The 14441-nt window shown below is 43.2% G+C and overlaps 1 protein-coding gene across 8 annotated transcripts in view; it reads left to right on the forward strand.

The window, feature by feature from the left end:
- The window catches only part of ppfia2 (PTPRF interacting protein alpha 2), a 152716-nt gene that overhangs the window by 126737 nt on the left and 11538 nt on the right, over positions 1-14441 (forward strand). For all 8 annotated transcript variants that reach the window (XR_008826424.1, XM_056367275.1, XM_056367277.1 and 5 more), the window contains 12 exons: positions 197-280; positions 1400-1531; positions 1630-1692; positions 2085-2176; positions 3565-3697; positions 4678-4895; positions 6016-6256; positions 7351-7380; positions 7507-7637; positions 8240-8421; positions 8800-8890; positions 13732-13813. Coding sequence is in view for 7 of the 8 variants with exons in the window: in XM_056367275.1 (XP_056223250.1) it covers positions 197-280; positions 1400-1531; positions 1630-1692; positions 2085-2176; positions 3565-3697; positions 4678-4895; positions 6016-6256; positions 7351-7380; positions 7507-7637; positions 8240-8421; positions 8800-8890; positions 13732-13813 (1479 nt within the window). In the remaining variant the exon portion in view is untranslated. The remainder of the gene's footprint in view (positions 1-196; positions 281-1399; positions 1532-1629; positions 1693-2084; positions 2177-3564; positions 3698-4677; positions 4896-6015; positions 6257-7350; positions 7381-7506; positions 7638-8239; positions 8422-8799; positions 8891-13731; positions 13814-14441) is intronic.

Raw genomic sequence — 14441 nt, forward strand, 5'->3', positions numbered from 1 at the left:
TCTCCTTGTCACTCCTTGTTTCAACCAGCTCTCTCTCAAATTCCGCTTAAAACGATAGATCTCCATCTTTGAGTTTGGGGTAGAGGCTTTGGCTTGTGTCGTTGCCACTGCTTTTCTCTGTTGCCCTGTCGGCTGTCAAGCACACAGATCATCGTGCCCTCTTTTTGTTCTGTCTATGCTGTGATCCAATCCGTAGGCGGAGGAGCGTCACGGGAGCATCGAGGAGCGAATGAGGCACTTGGAATGCCAGCTGGAGGAGAAGAACCAGGAGCTGCTACGGGTGAGTCAGTGCGGAGGCGTCGTGCCAGGCGGCCACTCCTGTATGAGCCTGACAGCTTGAGGCGGCTGTGACTGATGGGGTATTGTCTCATGCATCACCAAATCAAACTTCACCAAATCTCATTGTTGGACACACTCTGCTGATAGAGTAGTTTGTAAAATCTTCTCATGAGCATCTTCAAGGTCACACTTTTTAGAATCATCCTAAAATACTAGATGCTCAGTTTGAGAGAGAAAAATAATAAACTGTGTGAAAATATAATTGTAACCTCGAGGTGGAATTTTTGTTTCAAAACCATATGCACGAAATATTTTATTCTGAAAAGTCCTGAATGATTCACTATAGATTACAGGTCACTTTGAGTTTTGTTTTGGTTGTGAGTAATAAAAATCCTGCATATTTAATCTATTGTAGGAGTTATTTACCTATTTTTGTGAATTAGGTTTCAGAGCTGAAGAAATGATGAGCACCTTTTTTAAAAAACCTTGTTTCCCCTACATGGAGGCACGCAGTGGTTGTCAAAAGAAACAAAGACAGGAGACAACATAGTTATATCAATATGCAACATAAATACAAAAAACAAATTGTGGAGCGTTAACATATCAGAGTTTCAAAACCATAAGGTAAATTTAAGGTACATTTTATTTTGAAATTTCAGCAGAATCTTGAATGATTTGCTTTGCAGGTCACTTTAAGTTTTGTTTGTTTCCTGCATATTTTATCCATTATAATTAGGAGTTAGGACTGGCAGGAGGTAATTCGGAAAGACTTGAATAATGCCAGCCTCATGCAACGACACTAAAACAACACCCCTAATTACGACATCCACACCAAGACTAGACATTTCTTGTTCTCCATAATGCCCCTTTAAAGCAGTGGTGCCTAACCTGGGGGTCACAAGGTCAATATTGATCATGGGACATTATTAACAGGACATGAAAGCTGAAAACAGTAAATTTCTACTACACAAAAATTACTAATTTTATGTGTTTTTAGCCCTTTAAAAATGATCCACTCAGAACAAAATAAATCTCTTTGGTTGTAGTTGGCACAATATTTTTTGAAGCCACTATATGTGACTTTGAAATACATGATTATTTGTGTAATTTACTCGCTCAGGCTCGGCAGAGAGAAAAGATGAACGAAGAGCACAACAAGCGACTCTCGGACACGGTGGACAGACTCCTCACAGAATCCAACGAGCGTCTCCAGCTGCACCTGAAGGAGCGAATGGCAGCTCTGGAGGAGAAGGTTAAATATGATCAATGGAAATGTATCAGTGTCAGTTCTTCAGTTCAAACGTCAGGGATGGATTTTCTCACCTTTTCTTTTTTTGCTTCTCTTTGCAGAACATGTTAATTCAAGACTCGGAAGGTTACAGGAAACAGTACGAGGAGTCAATCCAGGAGAAAGTAGGTTGCAGAGCTGAAGAAATGATGATTACCTCTTTTTTTAAAAAAAAAAAAAATCTTTTTCATCATTTTACATGAGGTTGCCTTTAATTAAGTAGTTAATAATAGAAAAATAATGAGGTTGGTTGTTGGCATTGGTTTCATTTTTTATAAACCTCTGTTGTTGAATATTCATAAGCCACCCGCATGGGGCTGGGGGGGGGGGTAATGAGATGAATTTCATAAGCAGCACAGAAGACATTAGAAAGTGTCACTCTGTCAGTTAGAATTCAGCTATTTGAATTTAATCAGCCCCACCGGCTCCGAGCCGTGCCACTCCGCAGCGTTGATGTGCACTAACATGACGATCGGGACGGTCCTGTAATGACGCGTTGTCCAACTGTTTTGTCCAGACGCAGCTTGCAGAGGAGATTGAGAAACTGAGATCAGAGCTGGACCAGTTCAGATTGAGGGCAGGATCCCTCACAGAACCCACCCTGTCAAGGTAGGTTGGCCGTGTGTGTGTGTGTGTGTGTGTGTGTGTGTGTGTGTGTGTGTGTGGACGTAGGTGTTTGACCTACACTATATAAGTTTCTGCATGACAGCAGTATCTGTGTAATGAATCCACATGTGATTTTAGAGCATTGGAGACTAAATATCTTCCCTGAATTGACTGAATGTTTGCCAGATCTTCAAGCATGTGGAGTCCCACCTGCCTACTTCAGCGTCGCTAAGCTATCAGTGTTTTGGAGGAGGGGTTTCAGCAAACAGTCAGTTGTTTTAGGTGGATTATCACCTGCTGCTCTTATTTACTCCCAACAGGACAAAATCTGCAAAAACATTACACGTGATTTATCCATTAAATTAACAAGCAACCTGTGCAAAGAAAATAAAGTTTTATCGCAGGTTTTACAGTCCCTCCGCTCCACAGTCTGGTGCTCCTCAGAAATGGGTCCAAACAATAGTTAGATTTAGTTCGCTGGAGATGTGGGGAATAATTAAGCAACTGCATAAAACCAAGGTATTTAGACACAGACCTAAGAAGTCGACATCCACACGTGTTGTTGTGAGACATCAGGACGACATATAACAACGCAGTCGTACGACAGGGAGTGCAACAAGATAATGAAAGTCAGTCTTCGCACACAGTGCAGATGTTGACATATGTCTGGCACCGATCGAGCCCCATACACAAGAAGGGAAGCCATGGATGCTTGACTCTGGAACTGGTTTTAGCTAGAGTCGCTTAGCTGGATGATGCTAACAGGCTAAAATCCAGCAAATGCGTCCGGTTATAGCCGATCTAAGCTAAGTTTGTGTAGCAGGAAGCAAATAAAAGGCGGGAACACAGAAATACTCTTCTCCAGTAGCGCTCCTGTCACCGATGAAACAATTTGCTCTGCTCTATTGTTAGAAACACTTGTGTCACTGACCTCTCCGTATCTATTCTTGGATGTTGTCTGGCTTCCCTTTAATGCTGCATGAAGTTCTAACATTACAGTGTTGATGTGTTGACAGTCGCAGCCTTAATCTCCTCCACAGACAAACAATTTGCAGCCATAGAGGCATGCATAACAGGCTCTGATCCTTCAAGAAGTACACATTTTCCCCACATCACTGTGACTATTAGGTACGCTCGAGGTACCCAAACACAAGATTTGATTGGTTGACTGTCTGCATAACTGTGAACATTACCATAACATTTGTCTCATCTTTTGTAATCAGCTTCACAGCTCAGGCACAATCCCTGTGTAGGATTTGTATCATGGAGGTTTTTAACGGTGTAGGATATCTTTTATCTTCATTATGTGAGGCACAGAAGATGTTGCCAGTGTTAGCCGCACAGAGCCGGTGTCTTTAGGTGCAGTGTCACTTATAAATGTTGTTCCTCAGGTCTCATCTGGACACGTCGGCCGAGCTTCGGTTCTCGTTGGGATCTTTGGCCGAGACCCAGTCGGACCACTACCGCTCGGCCAAGGTCATCCGCCGGCCGAGGAGAGGTCGAATGGGTCTGCGTGAAACCAAGGTGAGTCTGATGTATGATCCGTCTACACCTTTTTGTGCTTCTGCTTTTAAAAACCGCTTCTTATAATAGTAGAACTTCATTTTAAAGTCTATGGGAGGGGTTTGCTGGTAGATCACATGTTGAAATTATATGTTGGGGCAGCCAGTAAGAAGCTGTGGTGCAGTGTTAAGTGCTAAAAGTCTCCTATATGGCAATATAATGAACCTTTATTAAGGTTGCTCAAATCCAGTGAACATCTCGTCCTTTGAGAATCCTTCAATCCTGCATTATGTTCCATATGTTTTAAGGCACTTCCGAGTGAATTATAGTATTAAGACTCTACGTGGGGAGAGAAACATGGCCATGACTGGAGGCTGAGTCGCTGCTGTATCATCAGATCTAGTGTGGGGTTAATACAGGGTTAATAGGAGACACATATTATCTCCAGGAGAGTATAGATGGGCTTAAGTAACTGGATAAAGCCCCTATCATCTCCTTTTAAAAGTATCAGACACAGAGTGGAGAGTTTGGTCTGGCTGCTCCTGGGCACAGTTTTGGAGTCTGAATATATTTTATTTCAACAAGTATTGGTTCAAAGGGTAAATGATGTCATGTGTCACGGTGTAGTCCAGACAGAATAAGGCAATATACTGTATTTTACATGTATTCTTAGAGAGCGGCACCAACTAAAACAGGCTGGTTAACTGGGAACTGGCCCACTGCAGGGTGTCTGGTAGGAACTTAATCAGAGATGTCTGACTTTACTATCCACAGAGTGCGCTGGCCTTTTTTCTACACTTCCTGTTGCCAGGTTAGACAGATGCAGAGGATGGTCCCATTTTTACAAATATTGTGAGAAAAGTAACATAAAACTAAGAGCACCTTCTGATTACACGAGAGGACATATTTTCAGTTGCCTGTGGACTCTTCTCTCTCACCCCAGACCTTAGAAGTTACGATATTTAGTCTGGTATTCATAGCCTGTCGCTGTGCCTGCACAGGCCAAGTCGCTGGGGGAGCATGAATGGCGCTCACAACAGCTGGGGGTTCTGGGAGGTCACCACTTCGAGAGCGACACGGAGATGTCGGACATCGACGACGACGACAGGGAAACGCTGTTCAGCTCCATGGACCTGCTCTCGCCCAGCGGCCACTCCGACGCGCAGACTCTGGCCATGATGCTGCAGGAGCAGCTGGACGCCATCAACAAGGAGATCCGGTACCTGACGCCCGTCACAGTATAAATTTAATATAAAAGGCCAAATTGCCAGACGTATTGATTTGCTTCCTTTACTTTAATCGTCTTCTTAATCCGTTTTACTCCAAATCCATTTAGCACTTGATGTGTTTTTAAGATGGTGTCCTGGAAAGCTGAGCCTTTGGGATTCCTTTTTTGCAGATTACTTCAAATGTTTCTGATATTATGTAGTGGGATCATGCTCCGTTCACAGTGGGTAACTCTATTCTTTCGCTTTTTGGGGAAGTTTCTTAAATTTGCCCTGTTTCTCCACCGCATCCTTGGCTTCTTAAATCATATTCCACCCAAAATCTGTCTTTTGCGTATCAAATAACACACTCTGTTAATGTCAGAAACTGCAGAAGCAGGAAAAACCTGTTCTAGACACTCAAATTTTCTGACAAAATATGCTAAACTACGGCTAAATACGCTGCCTCTAACCAAACTATGTCAGTAAATCACGCTTCTGTCGCCGTCCTTGCATGCACTTACTGTTTTTGTGGAACTGTGATCTGCCTCTTGCTTGTTAATGCTGTAATTATCCTGTGATGATAAGTATTCATAGCTCCGGGCACAACTTTCACTTGGTCCTTTTATTTCAAGGCCTTTTTTTGGTCTTTGGTCTTTGTTCATTTACATCGCCATCAACGGACAAAGTGCCTCGTTTCTTTTGGGAAGAGTTCATTCAGACCTGATGGCAGATAGTGATCATGAATCCAAGGAGTTGAGCTCGCAGCTAATTACAAAGTTAGAAACCCTGGGTATGGTTCAAACTAATGACCCTGACTTTTTAGCCTTTTTATCGCCACACTTTGGCCTTTAATTAGTTTGCCTTGTACTGGAGGTATTTAATGGAATTAGTTATGCAAATCTCCCGAAATCCACCTCCAAAGACTTCAATAGATAAGGCTGAACTCTGTAACGGTGTTACTGATACCAGGCCTGTCTTTTGAGTAATCCAAGAGATGCACCATTTTTGTTTAAGCTGGGAATGATCCCAATTTCATTGCTGTTTAAAGTCTTCACTGTAAGATATTTACAATAATATTATATAATGAAACAAACCGACCACTGACTTTTCCTCACTCATCCTCCTCTCCAGGCTGATACAGGAGGAGAAGGAGTCCACAGAGCTGCGGGCGGAGGAGATTGAGAACCGGGTGGCCAGCGTCAGCCTCGAGGGGCTCAACCTGGCCCGAATGCATCACCACGGAGCCTCCATCACTGCCTCGGCCACCGCCTCCTCCCTGGCCTCCTCCTCCCCGCCCAGTGGACACTCCACTCCTAAGCTTGATCCCCGAAGCCCCGCCCGAGACATGGAGCGCATGGGGGTCATGACACTGGTACGTCACTTCTACGGGCCTGTTGACGCCACCCCCCGCCACCCCCCCCCCCCCCCCCCCCCCCCCCAAACATACTCCTATCTAAACCTCCTGTCCTTCCAAACAGCTGGATGAGTCACGACCACATCCAGCGGTCTGATTGTTCTTGTATCAAGATGTATCATGTCACTGGATCTAAGTGTTGCCTGAGATACCACACTGACGGAGTGTGAGATGTGACATGGATTTTCTACGCGGCACCCAGCTGCAAAAATAATTAGCTGTCTCTGATTTTAGTCTGCGGTGTCGTGACTGACAGCAGGAAATTTCTTTATGGATATAAGGGATTTACTATACTTGTATCACACAGCAGCATTTGATTAGATTTCGAGTATAAGCTGAGTCTGAGTATGTACTTTTGGGGATTTAAGATTTATTTTTAGAGGTTGCGCCGCTTTTGTAAGTACATAGAGATGTAGAGAGACTCCTTTGTGCAAAGGAGACCATATGTCCATCATAGCTTATGAATCCAGTTGGTAGATAATGGTTGTTTCATTGAGTGACGAACAAAATGTTTGTCAAAAAAAAAAAAAAAAAGAAAGAAATAGAGGTCAGGCAGCTGTTCTGTCGGGGGGGGGGGTTTACAGCACATCTGCATGTGTAGCTAGGGAGGGCATTAATTTTTGAAGACTTGCTGAATCAAATTAGCGTGCAGAGAAAGCTCTGTCAAGCTGTCATCATGCAACCCAGGTGTCAAAGAGATGGCGTTCAGTTTCTCTCAGAGTCGACAATATTACAGCCTCTCTACGTCGACCCGAGGCTCCAGATGAGCCGACCAGGAGGAAGATATATTCATCTGCCCCAACAAGCCGCTACAACAAGAGACGGGTGAAATGTGTCTTTTATACACGGTGGCTTTTATAGAAATAGATTTTATTGATTAATCAAATGATTTGTTTACCAGTCTGCGTCTGTTCCCTCTGTATTGATCTGTGAATTGATCCTCTGGAAAGGGCTCATGAGCATCTAATGATGTATTTTTATTTAACATGCTAGTGTTTATTCCTAAACACGTTGATATTGACAACTGTCTTTTCCTTTTCTGCATCCGGCAGCCGAGTGATCTGAGGAAACACAGGAGAAAGGTACACACAGCACGGCTTTCTCGCATGAATCATTTAACCATGAATTCCTGGTGTTTATAACATAGCTGCTATAACGACACATTAGTGACATTAGTTATCTAAGTCTCACGTCTCTGTGTGCCTCAGATAGCGGCAGTGGAAGAGGACGGCCGCGAGGACAAGGCCACCATCAAGTGTGAGACGTCCCCTCCTCCAACGCCGCGCACGGTCCGAATGACACACACACTGCCAGCCTCCTCGCACAATGACGCACGAGGGTAGGTGTCAGCTGTGCAAACATTTCTTTAAGGAATAACTAATCCTTTTGCTTTGGAAATTTCAGCATTGTTTTGTTGAATGTTCTCACCACTGACCCTGTAATGTCACTGTGCTTTTACCAGCTGCAGCAGGGGAGCTGTTTTTTGTTTCGCTCCTGGATGCGAATGCTCTTCTTTCTTCTTAAAGTGTTGCTTGATGTACTGATCTTCAGTCTTAGCTCTGCCTGTTCTTGCTTTGGATGGAAATAAGATGGTTTACTGCCCACTTAGCGCTTCGAATTCAGCTGCAATTTTGCCATGAATTATTTTTCAGCACTCTGGAGATAATCCTGGATACTTTATCAAACTCAAAGCTTAAAAATATTAGATATTAGCCTCAGTAATTGGCATAAATGAATAAGCTTTGGGGTAAGCTGCCAGCATAGAGCACAGACAGTAAATTGACTTTGCCTTTTAAGAGTGAGACCAGAGTGAAGAAAGGTGTTAAATATAAAGCGAAATGGCGAATCTTATTAATGTACAGAGCTTTATAGGGCTGAATCCACCACTAAGAAATGTCAAGAAGTGGAAATCTGAAATTTCTGGGCATGTTGTATCGTCAGGATCGTGGCCTCTCTGGAGGCCGAGGCCAGCGCCTTGAGCAGCGTAGCCAGCAGCCAAGACTCCCTCCACAAGCAGCCAAAGAAGAAGGGCATCAAATCCTCCATCGGGCGGCTGTTCGGCAAGAAGGAGAAAGGCCGACTGGCGCATCTCGCACACAGACAGGTCATGGTAGATCCACAAGGTGAGCGGTGCTCGGAAACATGTTGTTGGTATGGAAACTAAAACTCAGGATAGTACTGCAGCTACAATAATGTGTATAGTAATACTATGATTCTGCATACTTTGATTGGGGAAAAAGATTATTATAGAAATCGGCACACAGCTAATGCAATGAATAACACTGAATAACCTGATGAACCAGAAAAGGAGTATAGCGATTTAATAATACAAAAAATTGCTGTCATTATAAAATAATCTGTTTTTATTAGTCGTTTGAAATTTGTTTTGAATTTTGCCGTTCAGTAAAAAGAGGTCATCACAGCTTTAAAATCCTGTAGCTGCTATTATCGTTGTTAGTATTTTAGTGTTTTGTGTTTTTGTGTTCCTCCATCCTCACCAGCGACCATGATGGATGCAGACATGGCGGGCCAGGACATGGGAGTGGGCAAGCTGGGAACTCAGGCTGAGAAGGACCGCAGGTTGAAAAAGAAGTAAGCTTTTATTAAAGGGCCCCCCCCCCCCTCACTAGTTGTCAGAGTAGTTCACCCCGGCTGAAGACCCTTAAGAGGGTCTCTTCATATGCAGCCAAGAGTGTCCTTTTTAAAATACCTGCTAGTACACATGGCCGTGTTCATAGTCACATTTAGAAGAATGGTTGTGTTTGGAAGTCATCTGGCTGTTTTTAGAACCAGACTTCAGAATTTACACTCACTGCAGTGAATACAGTCCAATCTGACCTTCAACACACAGGCCACAGCTACAGCCTCCACCTCCTGTGTTTGCCTTTAGCTCTCTTCCTGTATGGAAGCATGGCTTGCACTGCACTGTACTGTTTGTAATACCATAACCCACACTGAGAGCAGGATCGATAGAAAGCAGAGGCTGGATCAGTATCCAGGAGCAGAGATCAGCCTCACTGTATTCAGACGCAGAGCCAAAGTCAGACTATTGATTCGGGCTGAAAAGCCAATTAATCTCACAAAGCTACTTTGTCAATTTGGAAGCTATAGATGACTTTTCCAAACACACACCACCCATAGATTACACTGACTGTCAGAACTGGGTGTGTTCTGCCCTCCAGGAAAAGAAAGGGGGAACCCCTCGCAAATCAGGAGTGTTGCAGACTGTATATGTATGTGTGCGTGTATATGTGTGTGTGTGCGTGCATTTGCCATGCCCCGGCGCCAAATGATGAATGTCATTTGCTCGAAGTGCACATTGAGTTGTCATGACGAATAACTTTGCCTCCCATGTTAGTCGGTCAATAGAGAGTATTGTTCGTTGTATGTTGACAAATGTGTTGTTTCTCTTCCACTGCACCGACTTCTTCATAGCAGTGTCCGGGATTTAAGGCCTCACCACCACCTTGCATCTTGACGCCTCCTCCTCCTCCTCCTCCACACTGCATGCCATTAAGCTGCCTGCACTATTTCCATTTCAGCATCTTGATCGATCAGTACCGCTGTGGTCTCATTGTTGGTGTGTTTGTTTTGTTTTGTTTTGTTCCTTTTTTTTTCTTCAAGAGGTAACGACAAGTATCTGAATGTAACTGAGCATTTGAATGTAAGGCCATGGAGGGGGTCTTGCTGTGTTTCAGTGCATTTCTCATTTCCTCTGCTGCACGAGATGTGGTCAGGACTGCATTGTAGAAGACAACATGTTTTTTTTGACTGGTCTACAGATGCTCCTGTAAACGAATGCCCTCCATTGTGAGTTATATGTGTGTGGATGTGTGTGTGTGTGTGAGAGCGAGTGTCTTTGTTTAGAGCCGTTATTGCCTATTTAACTCATTAACATTTGTGTACTTTTGTCTCCCCGTCGCTCTCTCTCTCTCTCTCTCTCTTCTTCTACTCTATGACTCTCTCCTCTCTTACCCTTCCTCTCCCTCTCATCATCCTCTGACTCTAACAAAAGCGGGTAAGTTGTGAGGATGTATAACTGACCTCCTGGATATGACCATTGTCTCAGCCATATTGCCCTGTCTTGCCATCTTCTCCTGTCTGTCCGCCATCCGTCCTCTCCTGAACGACCAGTACCAAAGCTGATGTCTCTTTATCTATTTATCTCTCTATCCTTCATGGCTGTTAACAGCACCATTGCTTTCTTTCTTTCTTTTTGTTTCATTTACCATCTGAAGACGTTTCTTCCCCCCTTCTTACAGTTCAATGGCAGCTGCATCCATGGCTGGACAGAGAATGTGCCGCCGCTAAAACTGGGGCCTAATTTTTCTACCTGGAATGTCTTCCTCTCCTTTTTATATGTGTCTCTATCTATTTGTGTGAAATAACCAGCTGCAATATCTGGTTATGGGAATGTCAAATGTTCTTTTTGTTTGTATGATTTCTTCATAACTGTTTCCTTACTTCCCTTCTCCCCCAGCTATGTTCAGTGGATGTATTACCTCCATGCATTAGACCTGACCTGAACATAAAAAACATGAGCTATCTCCCCCCCATGTGCTGGATAGATAAGACATTGAATGTACCTGGTTGCGTTTGGATGAACACATTTCCTCTGTAGGCTTTTGTGTGCCATGTAAGCTGTGTTATAAGTGCCCTTTCACTGCACTGAGGTCCTCAACGCCGAGAGTACTACATGTATCATGTTATGACAAAGCCCACTCTTTCCATTTGTCAAGTTCTTTGACAACATACTCAGGGAATGGGTTGTTGATTCAGTTTTTTGTTATGAAATGTGTTCACTAAATAGAAAAAGAAGTGCATTGTTTTGTTCTGTTTTCTGTGTGTGTGTGTGTGTGTGTGTGGGTGTTAGTACAAGTGTGTCCCCTGTTTGCCAGGTGTTTTTCAAGGCTTGTGTCTCCCCAAGTGGGGGAGGATCCAGCACAACACAAAATAGCTGTTTGCACGACTGGTCCATAAGGTTCAATTTACAGCACACTGAGCTAAATAGGTTGACGCTGGCGCCTCTCAAAGTCCACACTATTACATTTTAGTCTTACAACAGTGTTTTCAAACAAAACAATCTCAGTCCAGACAAGCATTTTAGCCCTGTATCAGAATCATAGGCTGTTAATAAAGATGGACGTAGCCTCAGTAATGTTTCTGAAGAGCAGTTTTGAAGCTCAGAGTGAGCTGTTCCAATGTCGCCATCTTGCCAGTACCTGACTGAAGTCCTAATCCTAAATCCAAAAATGGGCAAAGGGGGTGCTTGTTGAGCTGAAACTTTAATGCGTTTGCTTGTGGCAAGCATACCCTCACCCACCTGTTACTCAAAGTGGTACTCCTCCCATACAATTGTCATGAAGGAGGAAATTAGCTGTAGAGACCAAAACGGATTTTTTTTGTACCAGGCTGTAAACATGTTTATTTCTGCTGGAAAGTTGGGCATTTTAACCTGGTAGTCCATGGGGATTGACCTGGAGCCAGCCTCAAGCGGCCATTCGAAGAAGTGCAGCTTTTTTGCTACTTCCGTGTTGGCTTCATTTCTCCCGCGTGATCAGAATCAATCAAGTACTGGGCATGCGCGAGCCGCTGTAAACAGGAAGCAGATCGTCTTCTCTGCAGTTGAGTAGTTGCAAAAAAAAATGCTAACGAACGAGGAACAGCAAAGGCAGCTGCAGCGTTTAAATGCAGAATTTAACTGCACAACCGCTGGTAGCAAAGACAATAAGGTCGGTAACGCTTTTATTTCATTTTCCATGTTGCTTTCGCCACTTGTAGTCGAGGCTGATAAGAACCAATCAGGGAGCGACCCGTCGACTTCCGTCTTTTTTCCCGGCAAACGTGATCAGCAGCGTTTCCGAAAGTCTCCGTTTTAGTCACTGGAAACAGTAGTGAGGCCGCCAGGTGAAAACAAAATTGATGTTTTTTAAAACTAGAACGTAGTAGTGTGGACGTAGGCCAAACATGTCACCAGTCAAACCCTCCCAGGTTCGACTTTCAACACCTGCTAAACTAAAACTACGAGGCACAGCCCAGAAAAAGTAATGAAAAGTTACTATTTTTCATGATTCAAAAACTGCATTAATAATAATAATAATAATAATAATAATAATAATAAAAACTTCAGCAGAGTAAATTCTGTGTGGCTGAACTGGAATGAGCCGGGCCATTGTGCTCAGATTAGCTTCACTGAGCAGGTACTGCAGTGCACTGTGTGTGTGTGTGTGTGTGTGTGTGTGTGTGTGTGTGTGTGTGTGTTGTGTGTGTGTGTGTGTGTGTGTGTGTGTGTGTGCACTCAGAGAGGACACACAGTACCTCAGCCAAGGATGCACATCCACTAAATGTGTTACTTTAATCAAATACTAAGACATTTTCAGTTTGCACACAGTGAGAGAACACCTAAAATACTGTTCAGGAATATTTTTGACCTTGTGCCAAATATCAAGTCTTGTGTTATGGGTATATACATAATGTGTTGCTGGAGCATCCCCTGTGTGTGCAAAACTTTCAAAATGCAGTTGTAATTGGACAAACTTTTCTACAAGACGGCTACTAACTGGACCTTGTTGTGAGATTGGTTTGCCAATTGCTGTTTCATGGTCAGGAATGATCTTTAAACAGTAAAGGAGCTATTTGTAAGTTTTGCTATTGCTACATAGCTGTAGCGCTGCTTACAGGACGTATTATAACCTCTTGTCTTGTAAACTCAAAGACGACTGAAGCTCTTGTCAAGCCACAATCACCACCACCCGCTCCCAGCAAGAAACCATAGAGAAAACTTACAAATAGTCCCTTTACACTGTTAAAGATTAGGAAATGGATATGGATGATCTGTTCACTCTCTTCTATGCGTCACACTTAAGAAGTTATGAACGTAGCCATATTGTGTTGCTGTCCACACCAAAAACCAGTGACTTGCTCTTTGGCCAAAACCAAAGCTTCCTCTAAATTTCACTGAAATATGTTTTGCAGTTGAGATTTCCTGCTGACTGATGCAGCAGAAATGTAACATTACAAATACTGTAGGAAAATGTTAACATCTGGATCAATGGCCCGACAAGCTTAACAATACAAAGCCTGTGTGTATGAGTGTGTGTCTCTGAGTGTAGCTACAGTTGTGTGCTTGTCTCTGGTAGCCCAGAGATGAATGATAGAACAATATTCTATACAACACTCTTTGTGTACAGGCTGAACTGGTGTGTGAGTACTCTCCTTCTCATGTACTCCACACATACACATGCACGCACGCTCACAGACCCACCCTGTTTAACTGCAGGTGATTTGTGGAAAGCGGTGTGCAGGAATGAGGATGTGAGAGAGTTAAAGAGGGTATGGTGTTGTTATCAGAGTGAGTAAAATGTGCGAATGTGTTTTATTATGATGTTGAAGTGCATGTGTTCACACTGGGTCTCCTCTGTTCCCGTCCTCAGACACGAGCTATTGGAGGAGGCCAGGAGAAAGGGTTTACCTTTCGCCCAATGGGACGGCCCGACAGTTGTAGCCTGGCTGGAGGTAAATGGTCACTGATGAGACTTTTGAACGTTTTCACCCACATGTGCCAAAGAAATAAGCACTGATTTACTTAAATAGCATGTAGATTATTGCAAAAACATAAACTAAATTTAATCAGTTTAATTAGCCCATGCATGAATGTCATCCATCCTCTTAAAGATGAATAGTATTTGTCTGCCTGATCAAAATACCCTTTGATGTACAGCTATTACAGCCTTTTCACATTGTTGCTTAAATCCATTATGAGTAATTTATTAAGCTATGACCTCATTTCCAATAATGAGTATTAATATTTAGGACCTAAAGCAGTGATCATAAATCAAATACTTAAACTATTTGTGATGTAACTGCACATGTTGAGAAAAGGCAAAATATAGAAACACTGCTGCCCCCTAATGTGTAGTGGAAAAGGTGCAGCCACCAGTCACTTCATGACCCCACTAATCCCCCACCACAATGTTCCAATTAAGGAAAGAGTCAAATGGGATTATTGGGACTGATAGTTATATTTTTTTGAGCTGCTGAGCTTTGACTGTTCTGTGCTAACATTCATTTCATGCTGTTAGATTTGTCTACTTTAAAGCCAAATAACAAGACTTCACAGTTTCCTGCCAAATTATATTCACTG

Source organism: Seriola aureovittata, chromosome 22 (assembly GCF_021018895.1).
Source record: "Seriola aureovittata isolate HTS-2021-v1 ecotype China chromosome 22, ASM2101889v1, whole genome shotgun sequence".
Lineage (NCBI taxonomy): Eukaryota > Metazoa > Chordata > Actinopteri > Carangiformes > Carangidae > Seriola > Seriola aureovittata.